Here is a 27,443-nt window from a genome sequence, read left to right on the forward strand (position 1 = left end):
GAGGGTTAGAATAAAGCCTGGCTACGTCTCACTCTGCTCTGCCTCCTCCCAGTTCAGATGAGATTAGGAAAGAAAGAGCTGAGGGTTGATGAGAGGCTGGGCTCAGAGACACTGTGGAGAAGCTGGGACACACAGGACACACAGGACAAGACACACAGGACAGGACACACAGGACACGACACACAAGACACACAGGACACACAGGACACACAAGACACACAAGACACACAGGACACACAGGACAGGACACACAGGACACACAGGACACGACACACAGGACACACAGGACACGACACACAGGACACACAGGACACACAGGACACACAGGACAAGACACACAGGACACACAGGACACACAGGACACACAGGACAAGACACACAGGACACACAGGACACACAGGACAAGACACACAGGACACACAGGACAAGACAAGCTGCTGCTCACTGCAAAACAGCCTCTCAGAGTCTCACAGGGTGAGTGATGATGCTTAGTTTTTACTCTTTTATTGCTGTTCATTTGCTGGATTTCAAGTGTAACCAAAGAACTAATGGGAGGGTTCTGGCAGTGATTCTGCTCACTGGCTGATAAGGGATTCTTAGGTTTTATTTATTATTATTTTTTTAATCATTAAAGTTTGACACTATAGAGTAGACTGTTATTTTGATAAAAGGGTTTTACATACACATATAAAAGAACACAAACAAGTAAATAAATGTCAATCTAAATATACATCTTAGTAACAGGTTAAAAATATAAATTATTAATTTATTAGAATAAGGCATTGTACACAAAAAACAAGATAAATATAAAAAAAAAGCCTGAAATTTCTGAAAAAGTAAAACTGATTTTTTTAGTTAAACTGATTTTTCACTATATTTTTTTCACGTAGTGAATTTATATATATATATATATATATATATATATATATATATATATATATATATATATATATGTATGTATGTATGTATGTATGTATGTATGTATGTATGTATGATCAAAACCTAATTCGAAAAAATTAAAATGTCTTAGGGGTCACCAGAAATTCTTGATATCAAAATGGGGTCACGATCCAAAAAAGGTTGGGAACCACTGCATTAAATATTGTTACAAAAATGAGATTATTTAAAATGTGTGTTATCACTCATTCATTTCATCATTTTGCTCTATAGTTGTTTTTAAATAGTTTTATAAGCAAAATGTTGAAGTCAGACATAAGGGGGGACTTGGAGAAAGGCGTGTTTGAGAAGCACTGGTTTAGAGTGTGAGACTAAATTGATCCTTATTATTTGGAACTATCATCTCATGTGAATTCTTTTCATCATACATTGTTTTACTCCTCTGTGTTTGACTGCATCTGTTCATTGAACTGTTTAGCTTTTATTTAATTGTCAAACATAGAAATACAGGAGCTGCGATCTGTTTCCCAGAGTTTCCTCATTAGTGATGTATATTACAAACATATCTACATTGATTAGATTTATGCCCAGGTAGACCAAATAAGGATCCTAAGCAGCATAAAGTAGACTTGGTTATAATTGTTTTCCCTCCAAAAAAAAAAAGGTTAGAGAAAAATAATGTGTTAATGTTTACAAGGTTAAAGGCAAAAACTTGAATTTCTTCTTAAAGGGGAAGTGAAACAAACACACCAGTGGATATATTGTGATTAATTATTAAAAATAAATAAAAGCATTAACATTAGCTATTTATTTTAACATTACGTTGTTAATTCAAGCATTGGGAGTCTTTTCAAAGTTTCTGAGCTTACAGTCAGACATTATGTGTGTGACGTCACTGAGGGGACATCGTGACCACCAACACGTACACTTCAACAAGTGCAAAGAAAAACTGTTATTGAGTGATTTAATGAGTCGTTCACAGTTTCACTTGATGATTTTGATATTTTGTAGAATACATTTTAATAGTAGAATTTCACTGATGGATTGAGTACCACTTAATCTGACTGACACAAAGCCCTAAGAATGATGATTCATTCAAATATCCATCATCTCTGATATGTGTAAATTGATAAAACTGGTACGTAATAAGGAAATTTCATAACTAGTTTTGTTTAAGCAAATGTGTAAAATGTGGAAGTGTTATTAAATTTACTTTTATCCAAACGCTACATGCTTTTTTTAAAAAATTAAAGATAACTCAAAACAAAAGTTTAAATTGAAAAAAAAAGTGATAGAGTCTTTTTGTGATGAATTTAATTTCAATATGTTCATAACAATGATTGAACTTTTTTTTAATGTGTGTCCATCTTTACCAGCGACCAATGCTGAGCTGCTCCTGGAGAAACACACACTGATGGTGGGACTGTATTGGAAGGATCGTCACCTGATTGGTCCCAAAGCGAGCAGAACGCTCTGATCTTCTTCTTCTACAGCTGTGGGTGGACGTTGGTTTGGCGATGGGAAGGAAGAAGATTCAGATCACTCGTATTGTAGATGAGAGGAACCGTCAGGTCAGTGTCACTTTGTTTCTTCTAATATGAAACCCTTTTTATTCAGAAAACCACAGCAACATCAGCAATGCAGGACATATTTTACTGGCATTTACATATTTATTTGTTTGTTGTTTGTTAGCAGGAATACGTCCAAAGTACTTAAAGGGTTTTCACTAAATTTGAACCAAAAATAGACCTTATGTCATGGAAAATTCCATTAAATTTTGGAGGGGATCTGCTGATTTGAATCAATATAGTGATTCTGGATCAGTTTGAAAAGTTTAAAAAATCTGTTGTTATTTTTAGCGATAACCAAACTTCATGAAAATGTACTTATGTTGGGTTGCTTCCACAATTACCTCACCAAGCTTCATCCAAATTGGATTGTGCATTTCATCACGATTTTTTTGTAGTAAAAAAATGAGTGGTTCCCATACATTTGGACCTACTGTATCACGGATCCAGATAACTGCCACTATATGAGGCAAAGAGGACATTTGGCATTCGGCTGAGGTTTGTTCTTATTGCTGTAAAACAAGAACACAGACAAGTTTTTTTTTTTTTTTAATCCGTTCCCAAAAATAAACTAGATTACATTATGTTTAAAGAGTAACTAAACCCTCAAATCATTTTTTTCCTGCTGAATACAAATGTATTTCCTGGTCCAACTCTCAACATTTTAGTCAAAGTATTTCAATTTGTCATATTTAGTTGTAAAATGTCAGAGTGACTGCCCTCTATGGGTTGAAACCCGGATATTACAACTGGTAATGCTATTGGCTGAGAACAAGATCATGTGATGTTTTGGGAATATCTTGCGTTGCCCCGCCCCTTTCATAAAAACTAGCACCTGTGAGCTCTACAATCTGTGGTGAGAGGAGAGTAAATAGAGCTGTACTGAGTAATGAGTAGCCAGTTAGCATAGCATAGATTGTTCATTAGAGATTTTATAGTATAGACTGGGCGTGTCTTAACTGCTCCAGGAGTCCCGCTCATAAACAAGCCATTTTTTGAATTTCCCTCCTAGTGGCAAAGCAGGGGTTTAGTTACTGTTTTAGGGCGTGTACTATGAAGCTAGATAATTCTATCCTGTATTTACTGTATCTTTGTTTACAGGCTTCACCTAAGCAAACATTCACCGTCAGACAGAAACTGTCCTATGAATCTAGATTACAACACACAAAGTTAAAGGTACTGTAGACAATTTTCAAAAGCTAGCATGATTTTGAACGTAACCTCCCTAATGGCTCCGCCTTTACCACACTTGCCCCTCCCCTCTGTGCTCCGTCTCACTCACATGCTCCAACAGCAGACCTCAGTTCATCGCTTGTATTGTGTAGAAACTTTGTCGTCTCATTCAGCAGTAAGTAAACAATAAACTTTATCATTACATATGTTAAAAAACATGACCATAAACTGTGTCAGCGGTGACGCGCATTCAGTGTGAGCTTGTGCATGCGAGGGATCGAGAACGAGCAGGAAAACAGGGAGACGTGATTGGTTAAAAAAAAACGGTTTCTTTTTCTTCCATTGGTCAAAGTAATTACAGGTTTACAGCTGCTACGGATGATGGATTTTCTTTGTTCCTTTTTCAGAGCACATAAGATCTTAATTTCTGTCAGGACATAAAGACAATTTCAACCAAAAACTTAAAAAGTGTTTCTGGAGAAAATCACCTACCCTAGCTTTAAGTGAGGTGATTTCAGCCTGGCTATGTGTGCGCTGTTGTGACAGAGGAGGAGATTACAACCTCAGACCAATCACAATCATGGAGAAACTGTTTGGAACAACTTAAGTCACAACTGAGGAATAATTCATGAAAAATATGCATAATTAAAGTCCATAATTCAGTATTTCTGCAGTAAAAGCAGCAAGTAATTAATATCGGAATTGATGAGTGTTAATGCTTAAATTAGTGAGATTATAATTATTATGTCTGTGGCTCTGATGCTGCTTTCATACAGATCAGCCTACACCACATGATGGACAATATTTATATTTTATATTATCTTACAGGACTGAGGCTCTCAGCATCACCACAGAATACATTAATTCATTAATGAATTGGTCTGAAAGCACCTGATGCACACAGGCTTTATCATCTGACTAAAGTCTGTCAGATATAAATCTATACTGTACGTTTCCTATAGGATGTCATGGGTAAATAAGAATAAATATTCTCTATCCTGTCAGCTGTCACATCAGATCCACACAGAGACGTGTTCACAATGATCCTCCTTTTATTGGACAAGTCGTTTTCTAAGAGAACTGATTGGTCAGGAGGCGGGACTTTAGTACTCGCGACGGTGGCTCAGGTGGCAGAGGGTCGTCAGTGGTCGACTAGCGCCTTGCATGGCAGTCCTGTCCCATTGGTGTGTGAATGTGAGAGTGATTGGGTGAATGAGCTGATATGTAAAACGCCTTGGGACTGCTTCAGTGCTATATAAATCAAGTCCATTTACCATTTACCATAGATCCTAGCCAGAACAAAACCTGGTCCCGACCAGGTTAGTCATTCAGCCTAAGTTACCATGGTGATTTAGCCCCGTAAGAAATTAGCAAGCTTCGTAATACAGCACACACCGATTAAATCCAGGAAGTTAGCACGATAAGAGGAAATCCAGCTTGGTAGGTTAGGCCCTACGTAGAGGTTTAGCAGTCTTAAAAATAAGCTTTGCTGTAGTTTAGGGGGTTCTTTTCCCACACAACCCTCCGAACAAAACTTTGTTTGAACACATTCTTACAGTCTTTCTTCAGGCTATAAACACACAGTACATTTACTTGCTTGTTACTTGTTTAGGGATTGACTGGTGATGTTTTGTTAATGATCTGTGGCGTGTTTATGTGGCCTGGCAGAACTCACTGTATTTACCTCTGTAAAACAACCACTTCAGACAAAGACAAACAGTAATACAGATCCACTTTATTGACATATTTCTAATCACCTTGTGATTAAAACCCACTAGGAACCATTTCCTAAGCCTCATTAAACAAGCTGCACCTAGAGCTACAGTATGTGGAACAGCTGGTGGTGAGGATGGTCATTTGGGGTTAGCACCCAGTGTTTAGCAGGGAGGGTCAACTCTAAGGACACACAGCAGCCTTCTCTCCTCAGTGTCTCGCTCTGGAGCCACACCACTAGCTACCACCGCCTTCTCTTTATATACATCACCTCCAACGGCACAACAAACCCCAGCCTGTCTGAGGACGCCACACGCTCTGGAAATAGGGATGTGGCTGGAAAATAAATATCTGGGATGATGTTTATTTTTGATGTTGGGTGTCTGGTCTGAAGCTCTTTTAGATCAACATTTCTTCAGTCTGGCTCTATCACAGGGGGCCACATTACTGTATATTTAGGTACTTCTGCACTATTTTGGGATGTTTGGTGATGTTCCTTCATCTGTCAAATGCACCAGCACTTTTTTTCTCTTCATGGAAGGTTGACACTGAGACACAATAAGCAGGATGTTGACTTCCATTCTGAACCAAACCTGAAATGGTAAAATCTGTTCATTCATTGGTTATTGCATTTTAAAACCAAATCATAATTTGATAAAACTATCTCGTGGCATGTTGTCCACCTCACACTGATGGTAAAGAGGAGTCATTTGTGTGTTGATGACGTTTCATTAAAAAGTTATTGATGCTAGAAGTGTGTGTGTGAAGCTCAGGCTTCGTGTTTTTAATTCACAAATCTGTGCTTTAATATTTATTACGATGCTAAACACATCCATCTGGAGTTTGACAAATGCTTTCTTCTCCGTTCATCACTAATGTTTAACTCTATTGGGGAAGCAGCTGCATTAGTCATATCAGTAATTTGCTTGTACCTCTAATAAATAAATAAAAAATACCATTTTATTTCTTACAGCCAATGGGCAAAGGGTATGTACCAGTACCATCCTGAAACAAATTGTGACTAAGCAAAACTTAAAAATATATAAATAATTGTTCTTTATTTATATAGGAGACATTATATATTCTACATAAAACATCATCTGTGCAAGAAATGAAAACTAATTCAACTTCAGTTATGGAAAAAAAGTGTATTTATTTATTTTTGACCAAATGGACAAATTGGTTTTTCAATACCAGTGTAAAACTAACCTGTATTCAAGTATTTTCCCCTCATAATTATTTTTATACCTATCCTTATAGGGAGTGCTGCTGGAGTTTTTTTGTAATAAAAATATGAATATTTGTTATGCAAAGCAAACAAGAAATGGGGAAAAATGCGTTATAAATTTTAAAAATATCTGCTGTAAAATGATACTGATGTTGCACTATTCTAATTTGAATGCATTTTTTTTTCTTCCAGAGAATGAGAAGCAAACCTTGAATAGTTACTTTTTTAAATTTGATTCATAATAACAGTAGCATTTGTTTAAAGAAACCCGAGCAGCTGGGGGAAGCTCACATGAGAGCGATAATAACACTAATGCACTGTTTATATTGGTTTATAGGTTGATGTGAGACACTGATCTGAGCTTTTTGTTTCTTCAGGTGACTTTCATGAAGAGGAAGTTTGGTTTGATGAAAAAGGCCTATGAGTTGAGTATTCTGTGTGACTGTGAAATCGCCCTCATCATCTTCAACGGCTCCAACAAGCTTTTTCAGTACGCCAGCACCGACATGGACAAAGTCCTGCTCAAATACACCGAGTACAACGAACCGCACGAGAGCAGAACCAACTCAGACATCGTAGAGGTGGGTCATTTCCATTTCTACAACTTCTCAAAAAAACTGGTTTAATGGGATGAAATCTGCCAATGTGGTTTGTGTCTTTCTTTACACCAAACTAGGTTTGTCACTTTAACGTGTTAATTGCGGTTAATTAATTACAGGAAGAAAAAAAAAACGCACTAAAAAAAAATAACGGCGTTAATCGCTTTTTTTAGCGCTCCAAACAGTGCGGAACTTTTCTCATTTCAAGAGTTTCCGGTATACCCATAATACTGATGCACAGACTACAATAACAAGATGGGAGCCTGCGGAGCTTCTCAGCTTCGTTGGCATTAATTTTAGCTTATAAAAAACACCGGATGGAAAACAAAAGCCCGTTGTGTGCAAATGGTGCAAGAAAGGCTTTGCACCACAGAGCTTTTGTAGCCCCCACTACCACCTCAATGCTAAACATGTAGCGGCTAGCACGGACAGCTAGCATGGACAGCGCTAACTGCTGTATGCTCCGATCATGGCGTGTCTGACAAATGAACAAACTCACTGATAAATAACATTATCTGAAGGAGTGTTCTTACTGTTTATGATGTGATCACTTATAGCACTACATATGACGTTTTATTTGGAGATTAAATAAAATTCACATCAATATGACAGGCAGCCCTCAGGACTAATAGTCACGAATACAGAGGAATGTAAATGCTACGCCTGCATCTGTTTAAGTCTGTTATAAACAAACTTTATAAAGACACTTTGTTATATATCAATGTTTTGATCTGCCACGCTAATGTAATATAAATGAAAGTACCACAAGTTGAGGGCGTTGATCAGCAATTTTAGGTGCGATTAAAAAATTGATTACCGTATTTTTCGGACTATAAGGCGCACTATCAATGAAGGGATCTGACCGGGTCTATTTTCATACATAAGGCGCACCGGTTTGTTGTTCTAATTATTATTATTATTATTATTATTATTATTATTATTATTATTATTATTATTATTATTATTATTATTAAGGCTCATTACGCGAAACAAAACAGTCGGATAAGTCAAACTTTATTCAACTCATTTACAATAACTCTTATTAACACATAAAATACAGAATATTACACCCACTTTTTCAGTTCAGTATGTTGAAGCACAGTACAGGTACATATCACTCCACTAGGCGCCTGACTACGGTAGCCCTGAAGCGCCAAAAATCCATCAAGCAGTGCAGCTTTATAGTTTATCAAAGTTGTACTAAAACATTTTGACATATTCATTTCATACATAAGGCACACCTGATTATAAGGCGCACTGTCGATTTTTGAGAAAATTAAAGGATTTTAAGTGCGCCTTATAAATACGGTAGATTAATTAATTACAGAGCATGATTAATTAATCACACGTTTCTTTTTAATCTCTTGACAGCACAACTAAAAACCTTTGTCTTTTCTTTCTGCAATGATATGGACTGGGACTTGAACATATTAAGTGACGGGATCCTTTCTGTCAGGTCCTTCAGCATCATTAGTGCTGATGTTCTTCATCACGGCCTCTGAGCACGACAGTCCGTGTTTCACAGCCTGTACTCGCTGCCATGTTATTAGAAATGAATGGTTAAGATGAGTCACGTTGAGCTGTGTACGTAACCTTTACAGAGACTGAAATTCATACTCTCTATAACTCAATCAACAATTCTTTTTTTTATTAAATAACATGTTCAAGCTCTAAGTATAGATACATTCATGAACTCTAAAACTGAGAAAATAACCAGCATTTAATGCTGTTTTGGCGCCATGTATTACGTTTAATCTGATTGGTCGGCTATGATGTGATGCATTTGATTGTCTGGTCATTTCATTTTTTGTAGTTTCACAATGTCCGTTGATCATTTTAAAATAAAAAAAACAATAATTTACTCAGTAATGATTAGGTGTAGTAAAGTCTGCTTCGTTTGTATCGGTGTGAACACGCAAACAGATTGTTTTTGCTGATCCTGGAGCGTTTTCCATCAAAATCACGCCTCTGACAGAACTGACTGACAGCTGCAGCTCTGAACTAAAGTAGTCAAACATTAGAAACCACTTATATACAGACAGACAGCAGTGAATTGTGGCAGGTGTGTGTGGAGGTTTGTGCAAACTCACCAAAAAACTACAAAATTTTCCCTGAGTGTGACCTGCAAGGACACTCTGAGAGGGATGGCTATATTAGACAACATTAGCTCACAATCAAGAATAATGGAGAGAATTGGTAGCACTTGGTTGGTCCCGTTGATGGGTCCTGTTGTGGTGGTTTTGATGAATGAGACGGAGTTAAGCTTTAGGGTTGCTGGTCAGATGCTGACACAGGGTTTATAATGTCATATGGTTTGGGGGGATTCAGAGGTTCACCAGCTTTCAGCGTGTGTGCCTCGGTGAAACATCCTGCTTTTTTGTGTTCTCAGTGTTATGTATGTTACTGAAAGCGGTAGTCAAAACATGGCTGAGCCTCCTCAGGCAGAGGCCTTAGTGTGTGCTTATAATTGTATTTGCATAATTGATGATTAATTACAATTATGGCGTAACTATAATTGTAATTTTAAAAATCTGTTGCTGTTGTAATCATAATTAAATTGTAATTGAGTTTAGATAACTGACTTTGTAATTATCATTGCCATGAAAATTTTATAAAAATTATCAATTATAATTTAACGCAAAACTGCTGAACCATGTTACAATTCTATGTACAGTTCTACACATACAGTATGTAGTTAATTATTAAAATATCAAGCATTCCTGCATTTTACCATTAAAAAAATTTGACATGATAACAAATGGACACAAGAAAAACATGAAAAATGACTGCAAACCCACAGTACTACAAACAAAAATGCACAAAAATGACTCGAAAAAATGCAAATTGGCAGCACACATACACAATATGACTCCAAAAAACATATTTTACAGGAAAAACACACAAAAGGACAACAGAACGAGTAAGAAAACAAGAGACATACACAGAATGACAGAAAAACACACAAAATTACTATATAAACTCTATGTTCTCTCCTGTATTAATGCTTTGATCACTCATTATTCTAAATGCTAACATTAATGTTGATCATGTGGTCCTCCGATCAAACAGCTTCGCTCTGATAAAAGTTGCCTACCTCTGCCTTAAAGTATCTGCAGATGAATAATATTTTGTTTTACTTCATGAGCAATGTTTTTTTTCTAATTGTTTCTCAGTGATAAATCATAATGTGTATCCATAAGGATCGTAAACCTTGAGTTTGACACGTGAGTCATATGTAATGCTTTAAACACAGGTGTGATGAAAGCAGCATTTCCTGAAAGTCTCAGCTCTCCTCCTCATTTGTTTAGATCTGAAAATCAAATCCTCATTCTGACACATCCATTGAATGAACAGTGCGTTCTGCTTGTCGGATGTAATAACAGTAGAGCTTGTACACATGAGTGGTTCACAGTAGCCATTGTGAGCGTATTCTGGTGTAATGTGGCGTAAACCACAGGCAGACACCTGTAAAAGCAGTGCTGGGCATTAGACAGGCTTCATTTGCCTCCATTTGTCTATTCACACACTAAGGCAGGCAGACCGACATCTGAAGTCTAACAAATGTTACACAGCCAACTGCTGCTTTTTGCATATCGGTGAGTGTATTTGCAACATTCAGGCACAAGATTTGACTACGTTTAAAGTTAATCTCAGCTTGTGGCAACAATGTCTGTTTGGATTTAATGTAGTTTTATTTTGTGGGAGCGGGTCAATTAATTCTCCCATCATGTTGGGCAGAGTTTCAACAAAAATAACGGGCCCACGCACCCGTCGAGACACGAGGCGACTCCTTCCTACCGGCCGCGTTCAAAGCCACACTTCATTCCGTACGGCACAAGGTCTGGTTGTGTAGTGAGGCATCTGTCTCCTGTGAACATCTGTGTGGTGCTGGTGATTGTTTCCTTATGCTGTAGAACAGAGTGTGGGGCATGCCTCTGCTGGGGGGGGGCAGAGTTCTTCAGGGGAGTTTTTCAGCAAATGGCGCTCTGCCACAGAAAGTGCGTTCCGTAAACACTGAAAAATTATCATCAACTTGTCCAAAGCATTTCTGAACACATTTGAGAAGCATGTGTTGAAAAAATGACAGCACAATAAATAGCAGAAAAAAAAGTGGTTTTCCATCACCACCAGGGGGCAGTAAGACTTGTCACGAGAATTGTCATGTCATTGCTCGCGGAACACGTTCCCCATTCTGCACATGACTTTAGGTTTTGATTGAATTCGTTTTGGCAGAGGTATTCAAAAATGTATGAAATTTTAGCACCCCCTGTAGACCTGGCAATGTGGTTAAAAACTTACCGTTTTCAGGATCAACAGGTCTCCAACTTTTCAAAAACATAAATCCTAAATTTTTATGTGGAAATTGTCAAAGCTCTAAGAGACGGTGTGGTTTGGTCAAAAAGGTAGAAAAAGTGCTAAATTTGGCAGGCTAAATTCAAAATTGCAGACTTCCTGTTGAATTTGTGTTATAGGTCCAAATTGCATTTTTGCTAGTCACGGCTCAATGCATATACCTACCAAATGCCATCCAGCTAGTTCAAATCACTGAACAGTTACAAACTCTGGGTGGTCCTAACGAGTCCTGAAATTGCATCAAAAAACTACAAGTTAAGTTTTTCTCCAACGTGTACCATCCCGCCAAATTTCATGAAACTGCCCCCCGGGAAGGGCCTCAAAATCCAAGAAAAGTGGTGGGTAAAAAAGAAGAAAAATCCATACAGAAACAATAAGCGTTTTCACACTCTCAGAACGTTCAGTTCTCGTGTATGCGTTCAAAAGATGCAGAGGGATAAACTAGCCTTGACTGACAGAGATTTACATTATTTTACCTGTCGTGTTGTTGATTCCTTGAAAGAGCTGAATATTCCGTTTTTTTCTGACTTTTCCAACCATTTCACTTATCGACTTGTCCATCTTGTGCACTTCCTTGAAATTCGTAAATTGAAGTAAAATAATAAAAATAATCATGGAGCTGGTGAATGAATGGTGTTCCTCATAAATTTACCTTTTTAAAGTCAGAATTCATACTCGTCCTTTTCACACTCGGAAATCTTGCTTGTCCCATCATTAATAATACAAAATTTTATTTACAAACACTTTTCAAAAACTCTAAAACACTTTAAAGTTGTTAAAACAACTACACAAGTCAGAAAAAGAAAACAACAATAAAGTAAATAAAGAAAATACATAACAATCATGAGTTAAAAGCTTGGGAGAAGGAGTGTGGAAGCAGAGGAGGTCTGTCGCTTTGATACTGTTTCTCACAACGATTTTATAAAAATGCTCAGATATGAGCATCATTCTGGGGTAGAGTCCTAATCCACCCACTGCAGACCCAGGAAGTCTGTGTTTTCATTCACCAGGGGTTGAAGCGAGAGGACTGCCCTTGCTTCTGAGTCTGAATATGTGTAATATTAATAATATAAACACTATTAAAACACTAATAATAATAATACATTATATTTATGATACCCCCCCCCAGGTCACGCATGTGTAGTTCCAGAGTGTGACAAGGCTTATAGTGTCCTCGCATTACCTGTCAAGTATCCCGTTTTGCCCGAGAAACTCCCGTATTTTACCCCTCTTTCCCGCCATCTTCCCGTATAAGTATTTTCCTGTAATTATCCCGTATTTTAATGTAATAATTATTAAAAGATGCCTTACTAAACTGAACGTCGTCACTAGCCTCACAAAAACTGCCATCTGAAGTGACCTGAGTGGCAGTTCTCGCGAGATTAGTGCCGACAGCGGCAACAAACCCGGAAACAACTCAGAACAGAGATGATGAATGAAGACGTTCCAGCGAAAAAAAACAAAGAACTGGTGTAAATACGTTGTAAAATGTGACAGAGAGTTTATCTTCCTAAAGACCATCAGGATGGGACACAGTTACACCTTCTGTTAGATTAATAACTGAGATTTTAACGTCTACCACAGCGGAAGGAACACGTAAGTCTCCATGATCCTCTGATAAGTAAATAAATCTGTGTCAGTCCAAACACAACCCCACACAAACAGCATGGATTGGAGTCTGACCCACAGCTTTACTACCTTCAGTTCTGTTTGATGTTTCATACGTCAGTATCAGTCTCAGGCACACAGTCCTATTCTTAGCCTGGTAAAAGGCTCTTTTTTTATCTCTGACTGGGCCAACAGCAACTTGACGTCACCCTCACATGTTACGAGGCGGTGCTCGTGCCTCATGGCGGCAATGATGCCTTTGGATCCTCTAAAGCTGACTCTGACATTTGAGTTGATATGAAAACTCACTCTCAGATCCTTGAAGAGACACGTTCAGATAGTCCTCAGAAGCCAGACGTGATGTAGTGATTTTCTCATTGCCAGACTGTCCTCTTCTCCACTTTTTGTGTGTGTTTTACCATCTCTAAAAATACAAATACATGCTGCTTATTTCCAAAATTACAAAAAAGATTATTTACCTTCTGAATGAGAACCATTGCTGAGAGTTTAAAATCTGCCTTTCTCAGCCCTTCATCAATAAAGTTGCTATTTACTGTATAGTCACTTAAGAGCATCTCCAAAATGATAACACCTGCTAATAGGTTTTTATTTTAAAAAAGCTGGATATTTGACATTGAATGGTTAATAATGTGGTGATCACAGGATTCATAACAGCTGTTTTCCCTCCCTTTTCGTGTAAAGTCATGCTGAGTTCACACTGAATCAGGGGAGGGTTTATCAAATGATGATCTGCTGATGCTTAACAAATACACCTGCCACTTGTCATTAAAAGGTGCTGAGTCATCACATTGTCCCATTGGGCTACATTTACCTTCAGGTTGAGTTCATCAGTAACATGATGTGTATCAGTGAGCAGTGGATCAGAGGATAGGAGTCATAACAACATCCCGTAGACAAACTCAGTTCTCGGCTCATTTATGGGGGGGGGGGGGGTGTAGTTTTTGTTCAGCTCTGATCATAAAGCATGTGATTCTGCACTGATTTACTGATGAAAACAATTCAAAGCTGTCTGTAATGTCTGTAATCTCTGGTGACAGGACAAAATCCTAAAGGATTCAATCTCAACCCCCTTATAAGAAAATGGACACATTCCAAGTCACGTGTATAAATAAAAATCAAGCCTGCGGAAGTCGTTGCAGTGGTTTAAATGCAGCGCCGTGACTAACTCTAACCAATAGGAAGCATGGAACATGATCAGCTGGTTGTGATCAGTTAACAGCTACTGATGGAGGATAGCGCTGCTAGCTTGACTTCCGATCCTGCCTGAACTAACGTGACTGTGATGCAATAATACTCCTTAGAACGTTACTGTGCACAACCGTCTGTTCTTCATCTAAAACCAAGGTTGGGGTCAATTATAATTGTAATTGGTAATTTAGTACAATTATAACGTAATCAGGGGCGGAAAGAGTACAGAAAAAGATCTACTTCTCGGTTCTTATTTTTAATTATTATTAAAGAACACCATTTCAAAATAACGTGCATGAGAACAAGACCTGGTGTGGCAAACCTGGATTAATAAAATAAAATAAAATAAATGTCAAGGATGTCAATTTGATGAAGTAAGTGCTTGTGTCAATACATTCAATGTGTCAGAGCATCCAATAAAATAGGGAAAATTCCTATCTTTAGGAATCTCTGAAAGCAAGAAACGCGTACAGTATGTTATATAAAGTCTATAAAACATTCTAGGTGCAATGTCAAAAACTGTGTATGCATCTACGCATTGAGCAGATTACATTGATTATGCATAAATTGTGCATAAACATCAAAGAAAACATTTAAAAAAGCTCTGACCCTGCCATACGCACAAAATCACAGGAAACTCCGCCCCCAACAGGAGAAGGATGTCATTAATGACAGCTCTGTGAAATAGATGCATTTCTGTGAAATAATCTAACATTGCACATTTCACAACACATCATATATGGAGAATAATTGTAATTAAAATCACATGATCATTGCGCAAAATTGCCACAGTTCTATGGATTACACATGTAATTAACAATTGTAAATATATGCTTCATAACAACTTTTCCCACTGCCAGTCACTTCTCTTCAGGATCATTTTATCATTTAAAAAATATATAAATTGAGGGATATAGTGACACAAAAAAGGCTCAGACGCACACACCAAAAATATGAAAACATATATTTTCATTGATTAGGAAGCCTAACAAAGTAACCAATAGATAGGAAAGAAATTGGATGATGGATAATATTTTTAGTGTATTTTACAGCTGATTTAAGACAGTGGACAAAACTGTTAACATAATAGATGCTAACAGAAAGCTAACACAAGAGGAGGGTTTACATTTTATGGTTTGTTTGTTTTAATTCATTGATTAATTATGATTTAATTCAACTTTAATAATTGAGAATGTAATTGTAATTGACTTTCAGGGGAAAAACATAATAATAATTTAAATTGTAATTGGAAAAAATACGGCTCAGCATAATGGTAATTGAATTGTTATTCAACATTGGTTAAATGCAGACGTAATTGTTAATGAAAAATGTAATTGACCCCAACCCTGCCCAAAACCAGGAGAGTTGTTTATGTATTATTTTTGCTACGCTCATTAGCATGCTTTAAAGCCAGTGTGTGACATTCTCCTACACGTGAGAACACTCCCAGGCTTGTATTACGTCGATTTGTGAGTGTGTTTAAAGCTTTGAGTATTTAACCTCTTAAGCCCCAGCACTTTTCACCAAAAACCACATACTCATAACAAATAACCTTTTTATATGACTTACATTTTTCTTCAGATTGAAGTAGGACCCTTAGTGGTTACAGATGATACAATAATATGATACTGAGTGACAATAAATTACGTTTTAAATACAGAAATCTATAGTCCGCCCAAAAAAAACTAGAGATTTACATCAAATATAGCCAATTGTCATTATCGAAGTCTATAAAAACAGAAATAATTGAACTAATGTATGGACATCAACTGCAGCAAGTTTGGCTTAGAGTGTGAGAATGCTGAGCACATGTGGTGGACAGACAGACTGCTGTCATGCTCTCCTTTTCTTACATTAGGATGTGTAATGACATTAGGAGCACAAATGAGATTCCACAGAGATGATGTAAGACGTTGGACTCGCATCATGCTGTATGTTGAATAGATTTTTTTTTTCACAGTGACTTTCGCTCCAAAGTCCAGGTGACATAGAATAACATCCATCATTTAATGTGTCTGTACTGTAAACCGATGCTTTATTTACACTTTAGTGACGTAACTTTCCATCTTAATGCTTTACAGATGTAGATTTCAGCCCTTTGGGATGCAGCGATTCATACTTGTAATCCACTTGGCTTTTGCAGCTCAGCGTTTCAGCAGCATTCCTTCCATCCACCTCTTTCACGTCATGCCACAGCAGGCTGGTTTCTACTCACACACAATCCTTCCTGCATCACACAAACACATTTAATGAGTGGCTGCTAAACTTAGCGGTGCAGTTAATGATCAAAAAGCATTGAGCAAAGAGCTAATGAGCTCCTATTCACTCCATCATCCCAAACATGGAAAGGACCGTCTCTGTTCAGTGTCTTCCTGTGTTATGTTTTTAACAACCAGTAAAATGAAAGTTGACATTAAGTTGGTGAGTTTTATCCTCCGCCCGCAATTAAAAGGACAACGTACTGTAGCTCTGAGGTCATGTGTTCCACCCAAAACACCCATTCTCAACTTACCAACTCACTGACACAAAAGTCCAAACTTATTTAGTGACAAGCTTTTTTTTTCTTCTATTTTTTATTAACCACCTAAAGTGATGACATCTCTGAGGTTTACGCCTTAGATTGATGGCTCTTATGCTGCACCAGTGTTGGATCTTCTGATTCATTTAATGCTGCTTTAAAGTCAATTGCACAGAAGTTGTGTTTAATGTAGACCTTTTTCAGGCTGTTTTAATTTACTTATCAAAAATGTATTGATAAGTATTTTAAAATATACAAACATAAAAACTGGATTAGTGGCATCAAGTTTTGAGTTTGGACCAAATTGTTTATTATTATTGGTTTTTACGATTGTATATTGTTTTAAAATTGTAACATTTACTTATTTTTGGCAACGTAACAGAAGTAGCACAGCAAATCTCATTGTTTATTCTTTTATAATGGCTTTAAAATCATTCTATTCTATGTAGCGCGTGAATTCACTTGTAATGGGCAAATAGATTTGGTCTAAAACAGTGTTTCCCAAACTTTTCACAGTCTCGTACCCCTTCAGACTTTTAACCTGAAGCCATGTACTTGCTACTCCTGCACACAAAACATAGTAGCGTAATGTGATATACAGTGTCGATTAATGTTACCTATCCTGTTAAGGAATAGTATATATTTCCTATTTGCATTTCCTAAAGTAAATGCAAGTGAGGATGCAGGTGCTGGTCTGCGTCATTGAACTTAGCATTAGCCTAGTGTTAGCATTAGCTAGAATTAACCAATCATTAGCAATAGCTAGCATTAGTTAACATTAACATTAGTCTAGCATTAGCTATCCATTAGCCTCTAATTCACATTATCTAGCATTAGTTAACATTAGCATTAGCCTAGCATTAGCTAGCATCAGCCTATCATTAGCATTTGCTAAAATTAGTTAACATTAGCATTAGCCTAGCATTAGCTAGCATCAGCCTATCATTAGCATTTGCTAAAATTAGTTAACATTAGCATTAGCCTAACATTAGCATTTGCTAGCATTAGTATTTGCTAGCATTAGCATTTACTAGCATTAGCATTTACTAGTATCAACATTAGCATTAGCTAGAATTATCATTAGCATAGCATTAACCTTAGCTTAACACTAACATTTGCCTAGCATTAACATTGGCATTAACCTAGCATTAGCATTAACACAGCATTAGCATTAGTTTAATGTTAGCATTAACCTAGCATTAGTACTACCCCCTATGACTATTTGCATAGCCCACTCTGGGAACCTAGGGTCTAAAACATTGAATGAAAATCAAGAATTTCAAGTGCTTTTACTGTAAAACTGATGGTAAACTGCTGTTTTATGCAGTTTAAGACAAATGTTAAACTGTTTAAATGAAATATTTAAACAACTACAGATGTGTATCAACCGATTTCTGGCATTTGCAATACATCAGACATGTTAGATTATTTATATACACAATGTTGATATTTATGTTCAATGTTTGAATGAGTGATGATGAAGGTCTTCATCTTATTCCTCACAGACTCTGAATAAAAAGGAGCAGCGATGCTGTGACAGCCCCGACGCAGACCCCTCCCACGTCCTCCTCAACCCCCACACTGACGAGAAGTACAAGAAGATTAACGAAGAGTTTGACAACATGATGAAAAGTCATAAAATAGTAGGTTTTTGTTTTACTGTTGGTCTTCAATCAGGCTGGGACAACGTCATGCACTCTGAATTGATTAGCCTGATGCTAGCTGGTGTTGGACTGCATCCATTAATAATTCTGTCTGGAGTTTGTAACATTTCAATGATTTCTGTAAGAGCACATAACGCAAAATCACCAGTAGCTCCACAGCCTCTGATACTTCACAGTGTTTTTATATTCCCTTCATTGCAAAAATCAGAGTAATTTGGGATTTCACTGCAACAAAAACTGTAGAAAATATACATTAAGGTCAAATAATTTTGACAATTTGCTTGTTTTGATGTTCCCCAGAGGTGTACAGAGTAGAAGTACTGTTACTTGATTAAAATAAGTAAGTCATATATAAAATACTCAAGTAATAACCTCCATTCAATGACGCGTTGGCGCCGTGCGTTACGTTTAATCTGATTGGTCGGCTATGATGTGATGCATTTGATTGTTGTCTGGTCATTTCAATTTTTTTGTAGTTTCACAATGTCCGTTGATCATTTTAAAACCAAAAATAATCATTTACTCAGTAACGGTTGGGTGTAGAAATGTATCAAATTACTTTTAAAATGTACTTAAGGACAAGTAAAATCACTGATTTAGAAATACACTCAAAAAAGTACAAGTACCAATAAAAGCAACTCAACTGCAGTAATGTGAGTACTTCTCTGTTACTTTCACCTCTGATGCTCCCTATATTTTTATGACCCTAAAAGAAGGAGCATTTGGGTCAGAAAATGGATGACTGGATGGATATATTCTGATGCTTATCTTTTCTTTTTTTATTGTAGTCCTCAGGCCACTTAGTGCATGGAGGGGCCGGCAGCATGGCCTACACTCCCACCCCAGGAGGAGTGACATCTCAGGCTTTGGCAGCAGCAACAGCAGCTCTGGCTCACAGTGGTATCTCATCTTATCCTTACATACACTCACCCTAAAGACCAGCCCTTGCAGTCTGATTCCTAACGCTAAGATTTAACTGAAACAATCCTTGTTTGCTTTAATAACAGACTTACATCTAAATCAGATCACTGATTTAAAAATATCAACTTACATGTGCACTTTACCAAAAGTCATTTGCTTATTGCAGCATGATCAGATCAGATGTGTGTTATTCTCTCTTTATTCCATTCGCAATATTAATAAAAGGTCTGAAATTAATTTAAACCATGCTTTGTATTTTTGTAATCATAGAGCATGTTAGTACGGTGGCCCTGAAGTGCAAAGCACGGCTGCAAAAGACAAAACAAAACTTTTACTTTACATGCAAAAAAAATGTCCCTGTATTTGTGTTTATTTATTTAACCTTTATTTAAGTAGTTATTGACAAGAATTTCTCATTTGCAATGACGACATGGACGCAGTTAGGGTTAAGAGACTTGCTCAATGTCCCACAGTGAATTTGAACCCATGACCCTCTGGTAACAAGCCTGCCATTAGGTCATCACTGCCACTGTGATTAAACTCCTGCCCTATATTTGACCAGACTAAAAACACTGTGCAGGATGTAGACTTATCTGTACCAGTGTTCCGTGTGTGTGTGTGTGTGTGTGTGTGTGTGTGTGTGTGTGTGTGTGTGTGTGTGTGTGTGTGTGTGTGTGTGTGTGTGTGTGTGTGTGTGTGTGTGTGTGTGTGTGTGTGTGTGTGTGTGTGTGTGTGTTTTAGCAGATGGCCTGCACGGTGGCTCAGATCTGGCTCTACAGAATGGTTCTGGACCTGGAGCTGGTGTGTATCCTCAGTCCTCAACCAAGCATACGATCACACCCTAACAACCATTCCTTTACTTTTTAGCATGTGACTAAAAACATCAATTTATTTCCTGGTTGCAAGCCTGAGAAGAAGGCTTGAAGGTACAGTAACCCCATATAGCGCTAATCAGGAGTTCCCTGGGCTGTTTGGTTTGTAAAAAACCAAAGAAAGTCTAGCTTTGTCAGATATTGATGATAGATATAGACGTCAGTGGAGCAACAGCGCAATAAATGCACAGTGCAGTGTAGAAATGTAAGCTAACGTCCCTGTACATGCTAATCATACCTGTCAAGTATCCCGTTTTGGCTGGGAAACTCCTGTATTTTAGCCCTCTTTCTCGCCATCTTCCCGTATTAGTATTTTCCTGTAAATATCCTGTATTTTATATGTAATAATAAATAAAATATACCTTACTAAACTGAACAAGCCTTGCGAGAACTTCCACCTGAAATGGCCTTAGTGTCAGTTCTCTCGCGGGATTAGTGCTGACAGCGGCAACAAACCCGGAAACAACTCAGAACAGAGATGATGAATGAAGATGTTCCAGCAAAAAAAAACAAAGAACTGGTGTAAATACGTTGTAAAATGTGACACAGTTTATCTTCCTAAAGACCATCAGGATGTGACACAGTTACACCTTCTGTTAGATTAATAACTGAGATTTTAACGTCTACCACAGCAGAAGGAACACGTAAGTCACCATGAAAAATCAGCCAATTACAAGCACCACAAATATACACTGCTTTAAAAAGTGTTAAAGAATGTAAAGTCTGTAATAAATGTATCTAATAAGTCATTAGTGAATACCAGAGAACCACATGAGTGAGCATGAGAAATTAAAATAAAATATGTAATAAAATAAAATGTTAATGTCTAATTTAAAGACAAACAATGTGAAATTAACAGTCAATATGCAACGTGTTGACTTATATATAAACTGTGAGTATATTAATTAAACACATTTGCTTCATATACACATTTATGTTTTTATTAAGGCTGTTTTATAATTTAGGAATTAGAGCTGGGTGATATATCGAGATTTAAGATGTATCGAGTTTTCTATTTTGGCAATAAAGAAAACTATAATATTTCATGTATCATATGAAATAAAATACTAGTTTCAGGAGTCCCTGCTTTTACTTCTCAGAACAACATGTAAAGCTCAGTTAGATGATTTAATGAGTGCACGTATTGATCAGCTGTTTGTTAATAAATGTCCCTGTGTGGCATTTTGCATCAACAAATTTAACCTAGAACTGTTTTTCTGGTCAGACTTTATTTGATAAATTTATAAAGATTTAAATCATATATCACCATTTTCAGAAAATATATTGAGATATGAGTTTTGGTCCAAATCACCAGCCCTAGTAGGAATGTTCACAGCATTTCATCACATAATTGTATTTAGTAAGTGGTTGATTAGTGGGTATATTAGATTTCTTGTACACGCTTGGTTGAGCGGGTGGGACGGCTCGTAGTGGGCGCTAGAAAATTTCCCTTGTTTTCAAATCCAAAACTTGACAGGTATGATGCTAATAGAGGTTTGCGTGTGATCTACTAACACAATGCAATCAAGATGGCGTCTGTCAAACAAGCAAAAATAACATGTGCAATCTATTTAGCACGTGCTATCTATTTAGCACGTGCAATCTAGGCATATCAGCTTTAGCTCACTAAATTGTGGGAGGAGAAAAGGCAAATACCAGTAGATCAATTCAGCACAATGTGATTTACCCAAAATGAAAATAATGTTGCCCTCTTTAAAAGACAAGGCTTCATTTTCTGTTGGGAAACTTTTAATATTTCTAAGTTGAAGGTACAACACAAAATATTTGCTGGTATGCACAACAGTACAGACTGTTAACTCCACCTGACGCATCCCACTGTCAGCCAAATGCTCATGACATTACAGTGAGCAGAAAATGATTTATAAATAAAAAGAAATTAAGACCTCCTGTATCTACTTCAGGCAAGTCAGATCTAAAGACTAAATTAATAAAATTATGTGAAATACAGAATCTCCATGTTAAATGGTAAATGGACTTGATTTTATATAGCGCTTTATAACCACACTGAAGCAGTCTCAAAGCGCTTTACATATCAGCTCATTCACCCATTCACTCTCACATTCACACACCAGTGGGGCAGGACTGCCATGCAAGGCGCTAGTCGACCACTGGGAGCAACTTAGGGTTCAGTGTCTTGCCCAAGGACACTTCGACACATAGTCAGGTACTGGGATCGAACCCCCAACCTCTCGATCAGAAGACGACTCACTACCACCTGAGCCACGGTCGCCCGTGTTGCAGCATTTTCTGTAATACAATAATAATATATATCATCTGTGATTGTGACAATCAGTAAATCACACACAACAGTCAAACGCATGCAACACAGTTAGCACTCTTTATTCTAGTAAATCAGGCCCTAACTGTGAAACCACTCTTGACATGATTGGTTACAACAACAACCTGACGTAATTAAACCTGCAACCACACAAATATGAATTATAAACACAATAAAAGTGTGCAGTTATTTAGTGTCTTTTAAATGAGGTATAAACTACCTATCATTAGCAGACATGGTTAACTTGTAGATCTGAACAAAGGATTTCTGTTTTTCATTGATTGCTTATCAATAGGAAATAGACTAAATTTATAAGCCTATATCCACCCATCCACACACCATTGAGACATTTTAATTAGAAATATAAACTTTCAACTGCCTTTACATTTAATAAACATACATCAATAAGTTGATAAATCTGAGCAAAAGCACAGAAATAACTGAGGTTGTTTCCTTCATCGTCAGTAAATAATAAAATGTGTGAGTTATCTAATGAGTCACGATGGAAACACGTGACATTTTCTCTTCCCTTCGGCCCTAAATGTGAGATTAAAGGACTTGTAAAGGGATCATTTAGTGTATATATGTGAAATACATACATGACAAAGAAAGAAAGTGTATAATATCTGTAATACTTTATCTTAAAGAGCAAATAAAGATTTTAATGATGAGGAATTTTAGTAGAAAACTAAACCATGACTCAAAGGCTTGGATTTATTTCCCCTTTTAGTTCTCACAGGTCCTCTTATTGTCATTTGTGTGTTCAGGGAATGGATTTGTGGCTTCAGCAGGTGGAAGATGCTTTGGGAAGATCTTACCTCCAAAGTCTTCTCCTCCTCCTCCTCTCCATGGAAGCAGCCTGGTGTCTCCTGGATGTAAGACAGACCTCCCAGTAGTCGTCCCTCACTCTAAAGGAACAATGCAAACAGTGGTAGGAACATGTTGGCCTCTTCTATTAAAAACATCCAAAAATAACTGATGCAACAGTTGTTTTAGAATCCAATGTGTTTAATTACAACAATAGATGAAGGAGGAGAAAAAGCATGTAAGCATCATGGTGTGAGTGCAGAGCAAAGATGAGTGTCTCTTAATTACATAAAAGCTACATTACTAGAACTTAGAGGCCCGATTACTCACCCACACTTTTGTACACTTCTATACTTTTGTATGTTTTCTCTATAATGACAAATGTCCTCATATTGTGTGCTGTGGTTCACAAAAGGTTGAAGAACAATGAGTTAGAACAAAACGTATTCATCATGTCTGAGGTGAGCTTTCAAATACTATCAAATACCAAATACTTCATAGATATATGCATTAAAGGCAGGGCTGGGCGATATATAGAGAGTCAAGATATATCGAGTTTTCTATTTTGGGGATATCGAAAACAATATCACAGCTGTCCCAGTCCCATTGTGTGTTTTTTTACTCCTTTTGTGTATTTTTGTTGTTCTTTTGTGTATTTTTCAAGTAATTTTGGATGTTTTTCTGAGTCATTTTGTGTATTTATGGTGTGTATGATGTTCTTGGATTTTTTGTTGTCCTATTGTGTATTTTTTCTTTTTTGGTGTCTTGTGTCGTCCTTTTGTTTATTTTTGGTCTTTAATGTATTTCTGTTGTCCCACTGTACACTTTTTCTCTTTTTGTGTCCTTTTGTGTATTTTTGTTGTTCTTTTGCGTATTTCTCCGTTTGTACGTTTTTGAAGGTTTTCTTTATGCATTTTGTTGTTCTTTTTTGTATTTCTGTTGTCTCATTGTGTATTTCTGTTGTCTCATTGTGTATTTCTGTTGTCTCATTGTGTATTTCTGTTGTCTCATTGTGTATTTCTGTTGTCTCATTGTGTATTTCTGTTGTCCCATTGTGTATTTCTGTTGTCCCATTGTGTATTTCTGTTGTGTCATTGTGTATTTTTGTTGTCCCATTGTGTATTTTTTCCTCCTTATGTGTATTTTGTTGTCCTATTAAATATTTGTTCTTTTGTGTATTTCTCTGTTAATTTGTGTTTTTGTCATAATTTTGTGTATTTTTTGCTTTCATTTTGTGCATTTACATTTGGTGCCACTAGTTGCCCATGTTTGTGATACACAAGTTATTTATTTTATCATTCTTAAAGCACTGTGTGGCATTTTACCTCAGCAGTTATGTTTCTGGTGAGACTTTATTTGAATTAAAATGATTGAGATTTATATCGTATATTACCATTTTGATAAAAAAAATTGATATTTGAACTTTGTTCCTTATCGCCCAGCCCTAATTAAAGGTATCTACTTGTGACAGCAGCTTTAGAAGAGGATTGAAAAGTGGTGATAAGGAGAAAATGCTTAAGAACTAGATTTAAATTTCATGATACTTAGCTATTTTTTCTAAGAAAAAGTTATTCTAAGAATAAAGAAGCTTTCTGTGAGTAACTGACGCCTTTAAAAAAAAAAGCTTATACTGACATCTTGTGGCAAAGTGGGGTAGTAAACAGATATTTACAAACTGTTTTTTCATCCTTTCAGAGTAACCAGAGGGTGAATCAGTCCAGTCAGCCTTTGTCTACACCAGTGGTTTCCATGGCAACTCCCTGTCTACCAGCCCAGAATCTGCTCTATTCCAGTATTGGCTCTGCATACAGCAACGGTACCTCATGTTTCACCCCTAACTCTGATTTTGTTTCTTTTTTCCTTTTAAACAGATCATTAAAAACTCATTTTGAGGTTCATATTTTTAAGAGTGTAAATACTAAATACTAAATAGCAGGTGCACATATATCTGAAGTATATCGTATATATAGTTACCACAAAGCACTATGGGGTGCTGATTGTAAAGCTGCACATGCTGAAATAAAGAGAAACTTTTTGCAACATTTAGCAGCAAACCACGTTTTAAAAATGTATGTGAAATTTCTTTAATTTTGACCAGATTTACAGCAATGTTTGTGATTTTTTTAAATGTTAAATGTTAAATGTAAATGTTAAATGTAAATGTAAATGTTAAATGTTAAATGTAAATGTTAAATGTAAATGTCACTGGTGAAACTAAATATTTAGCTAATTTGCAAATTCACCGTTTAGCATTTAACATTTAGATTTAAGTTTCACATTGTAACCTTTAGATTTAACATATAGATGTAACATTTAGATTTACATTTAACATTTAAATTTAACATTTACATTTTACATTTAGATTTACATTTAACATTCAGATTTAGCTTTAACATTTACATTTTACTTTTAGATTTAACATTTAGATTTAGATTCAACATTTAGATTTGATTTAACATTTAGATTTGATTTAACATTTAGATTTGATATAACATTTAGATTTGATTTAACATTTAGATTTGATTTAACATTTTGATTTAACATTTATATTTAACATTTATATTTGCATTTAACATTTACATTTAATATCTAGATGTAACATTTAGATTTAGATTTAACATTTAGATTTAGATTTAACATTTAGATTTAGATTTAACATTTAGATTTAACATCTCGATGTAACATTTTTATTTAGATTCAACATTTAAATTTGAATGTAACATATAGATTTAACATTTAAATTTGAATGTAACATTTAGTTTTAACATTTAAATTTGAACGTAACATTTAGATTTAACATTTAAATTTGAATGTAACGTAAACGTGGTTTGCTGCTAAATGTTGCAAAAAGTTTTTTTTGACATGTGCAACTTTACGATCGGCGCACCATTAAGCACACCTAGTGTGTCTCTCAGGTTGTTTTTCAGCTTTAACGACTATAGAATGTTACGTTTACTGTGATCAGAGTCACTGGGTTCTTACTGAGGGACAGAAGACAAGATACAACATGGACAGAGGTGTAAAGAGTACTGTTAAATCCTACTCAAGTAAACGTACTGTTACTTGATTGAAATAAGTAAGTCATACATAAAATACTCAAGTACAAGTAAAAAGTAGCTCAATTAAATAGTTCTCAAATGAAAAGTTAGTTACTTTCACCAGCTACGTTTATTTTGTTAATAAATACTGCCACGGTTCCCGTACATACAGTAAACATCTCACGCATAAACTTAAAAAGGAAAAGACCAAATCTACCACTATTGGAACTTCATTTATTTTTCACAAAGGCATTTGAATAAAATAAAAGTTTTGTCAAAATGAACAATTGTTTTTCAAAATAAAATAACACCAATTAATTCAATTGAAAATAAAAAAAAGTCCAGGCTCTAAGTATAGATACATTTATTTACATTTATTAACTCAGTGCTGTTTTGGCGCCGTGCATTACGTTTAATCTGATTGGTCGGCTATGATGTGATGCAGCCAATAATAATAATTACTCAGTCATGTTTGGGTGTAGAAATGTAACAAATTACTTAACTTATTTTAAAATGTACTTAAGTAAATAAAAGCAGCTCAATTACATGAGAACCTCTGCAACATGGACAGCTCCACCTGTCCATCTAACACACACACACACACACACACACACACACACACACACACACACACACACACACACACACACACACACACACACACACACACACACACACACACGCACACACACACACTATTTTCAGAACTTGACATTTCCCTGTTTTTCCTCTTCATCAGAGTTCTCTCTGAGCAGTGCAGAGTTATCAGGCTTTGGATCGTCACTGAGCTCCATGTCACCATGGCAACAGCAGCAGCAGCAGCAGCTCAGCTCTCTGAGGTCAGTACATCCTGACCCTCTCACATCCACGTCTCACTGCATGGGTTTAAATACAATTCAATTCAATTCAACTTTATTTATACAGCACAAATTACAACAATAGTACGGTGGCTGACAAGTGCAAAACACATTTACAA

The 27,443-nt window shown here is 36.4% G+C and overlaps 1 protein-coding gene across 1 annotated transcript in view; it reads left to right on the forward strand.

Moving 5' to 3' along the window:
• The first annotated feature begins 328 nt into the window (after window positions 1–328).
• LOC114459074 (myocyte-specific enhancer factor 2A-like) overlaps window positions 329–27,443 on the forward strand; it is a 29,667-nt gene continuing 2,552 nt past the window's right edge. The window contains exons 1-9 of the mRNA XM_028441438.1: window positions 329–474; window positions 2,274–2,468; window positions 6,957–7,160; window positions 18,372–18,509; window positions 19,319–19,454; window positions 20,193–20,252; window positions 23,390–23,553; window positions 25,125–25,245; window positions 27,207–27,306. Coding sequence (XP_028297239.1) covers window positions 2,415–2,468; window positions 6,957–7,160; window positions 18,372–18,509; window positions 19,319–19,454; window positions 20,193–20,252; window positions 23,390–23,553; window positions 25,125–25,245; window positions 27,207–27,306 — 977 coding nt within the window. The 5' untranslated portion in view covers window positions 329–474; window positions 2,274–2,414. The remainder of the gene's footprint in view (window positions 475–2,273; window positions 2,469–6,956; window positions 7,161–18,371; window positions 18,510–19,318; window positions 19,455–20,192; window positions 20,253–23,389; window positions 23,554–25,124; window positions 25,246–27,206; window positions 27,307–27,443) is intronic.

The sequence above is a fragment of the Gouania willdenowi genome, chromosome 3, assembly GCF_900634775.1.
Source record: "Gouania willdenowi chromosome 3, fGouWil2.1, whole genome shotgun sequence".
Classification (NCBI taxonomy): Eukaryota; Metazoa; Chordata; class Actinopteri; order Blenniiformes; family Gobiesocidae; genus Gouania; species Gouania willdenowi.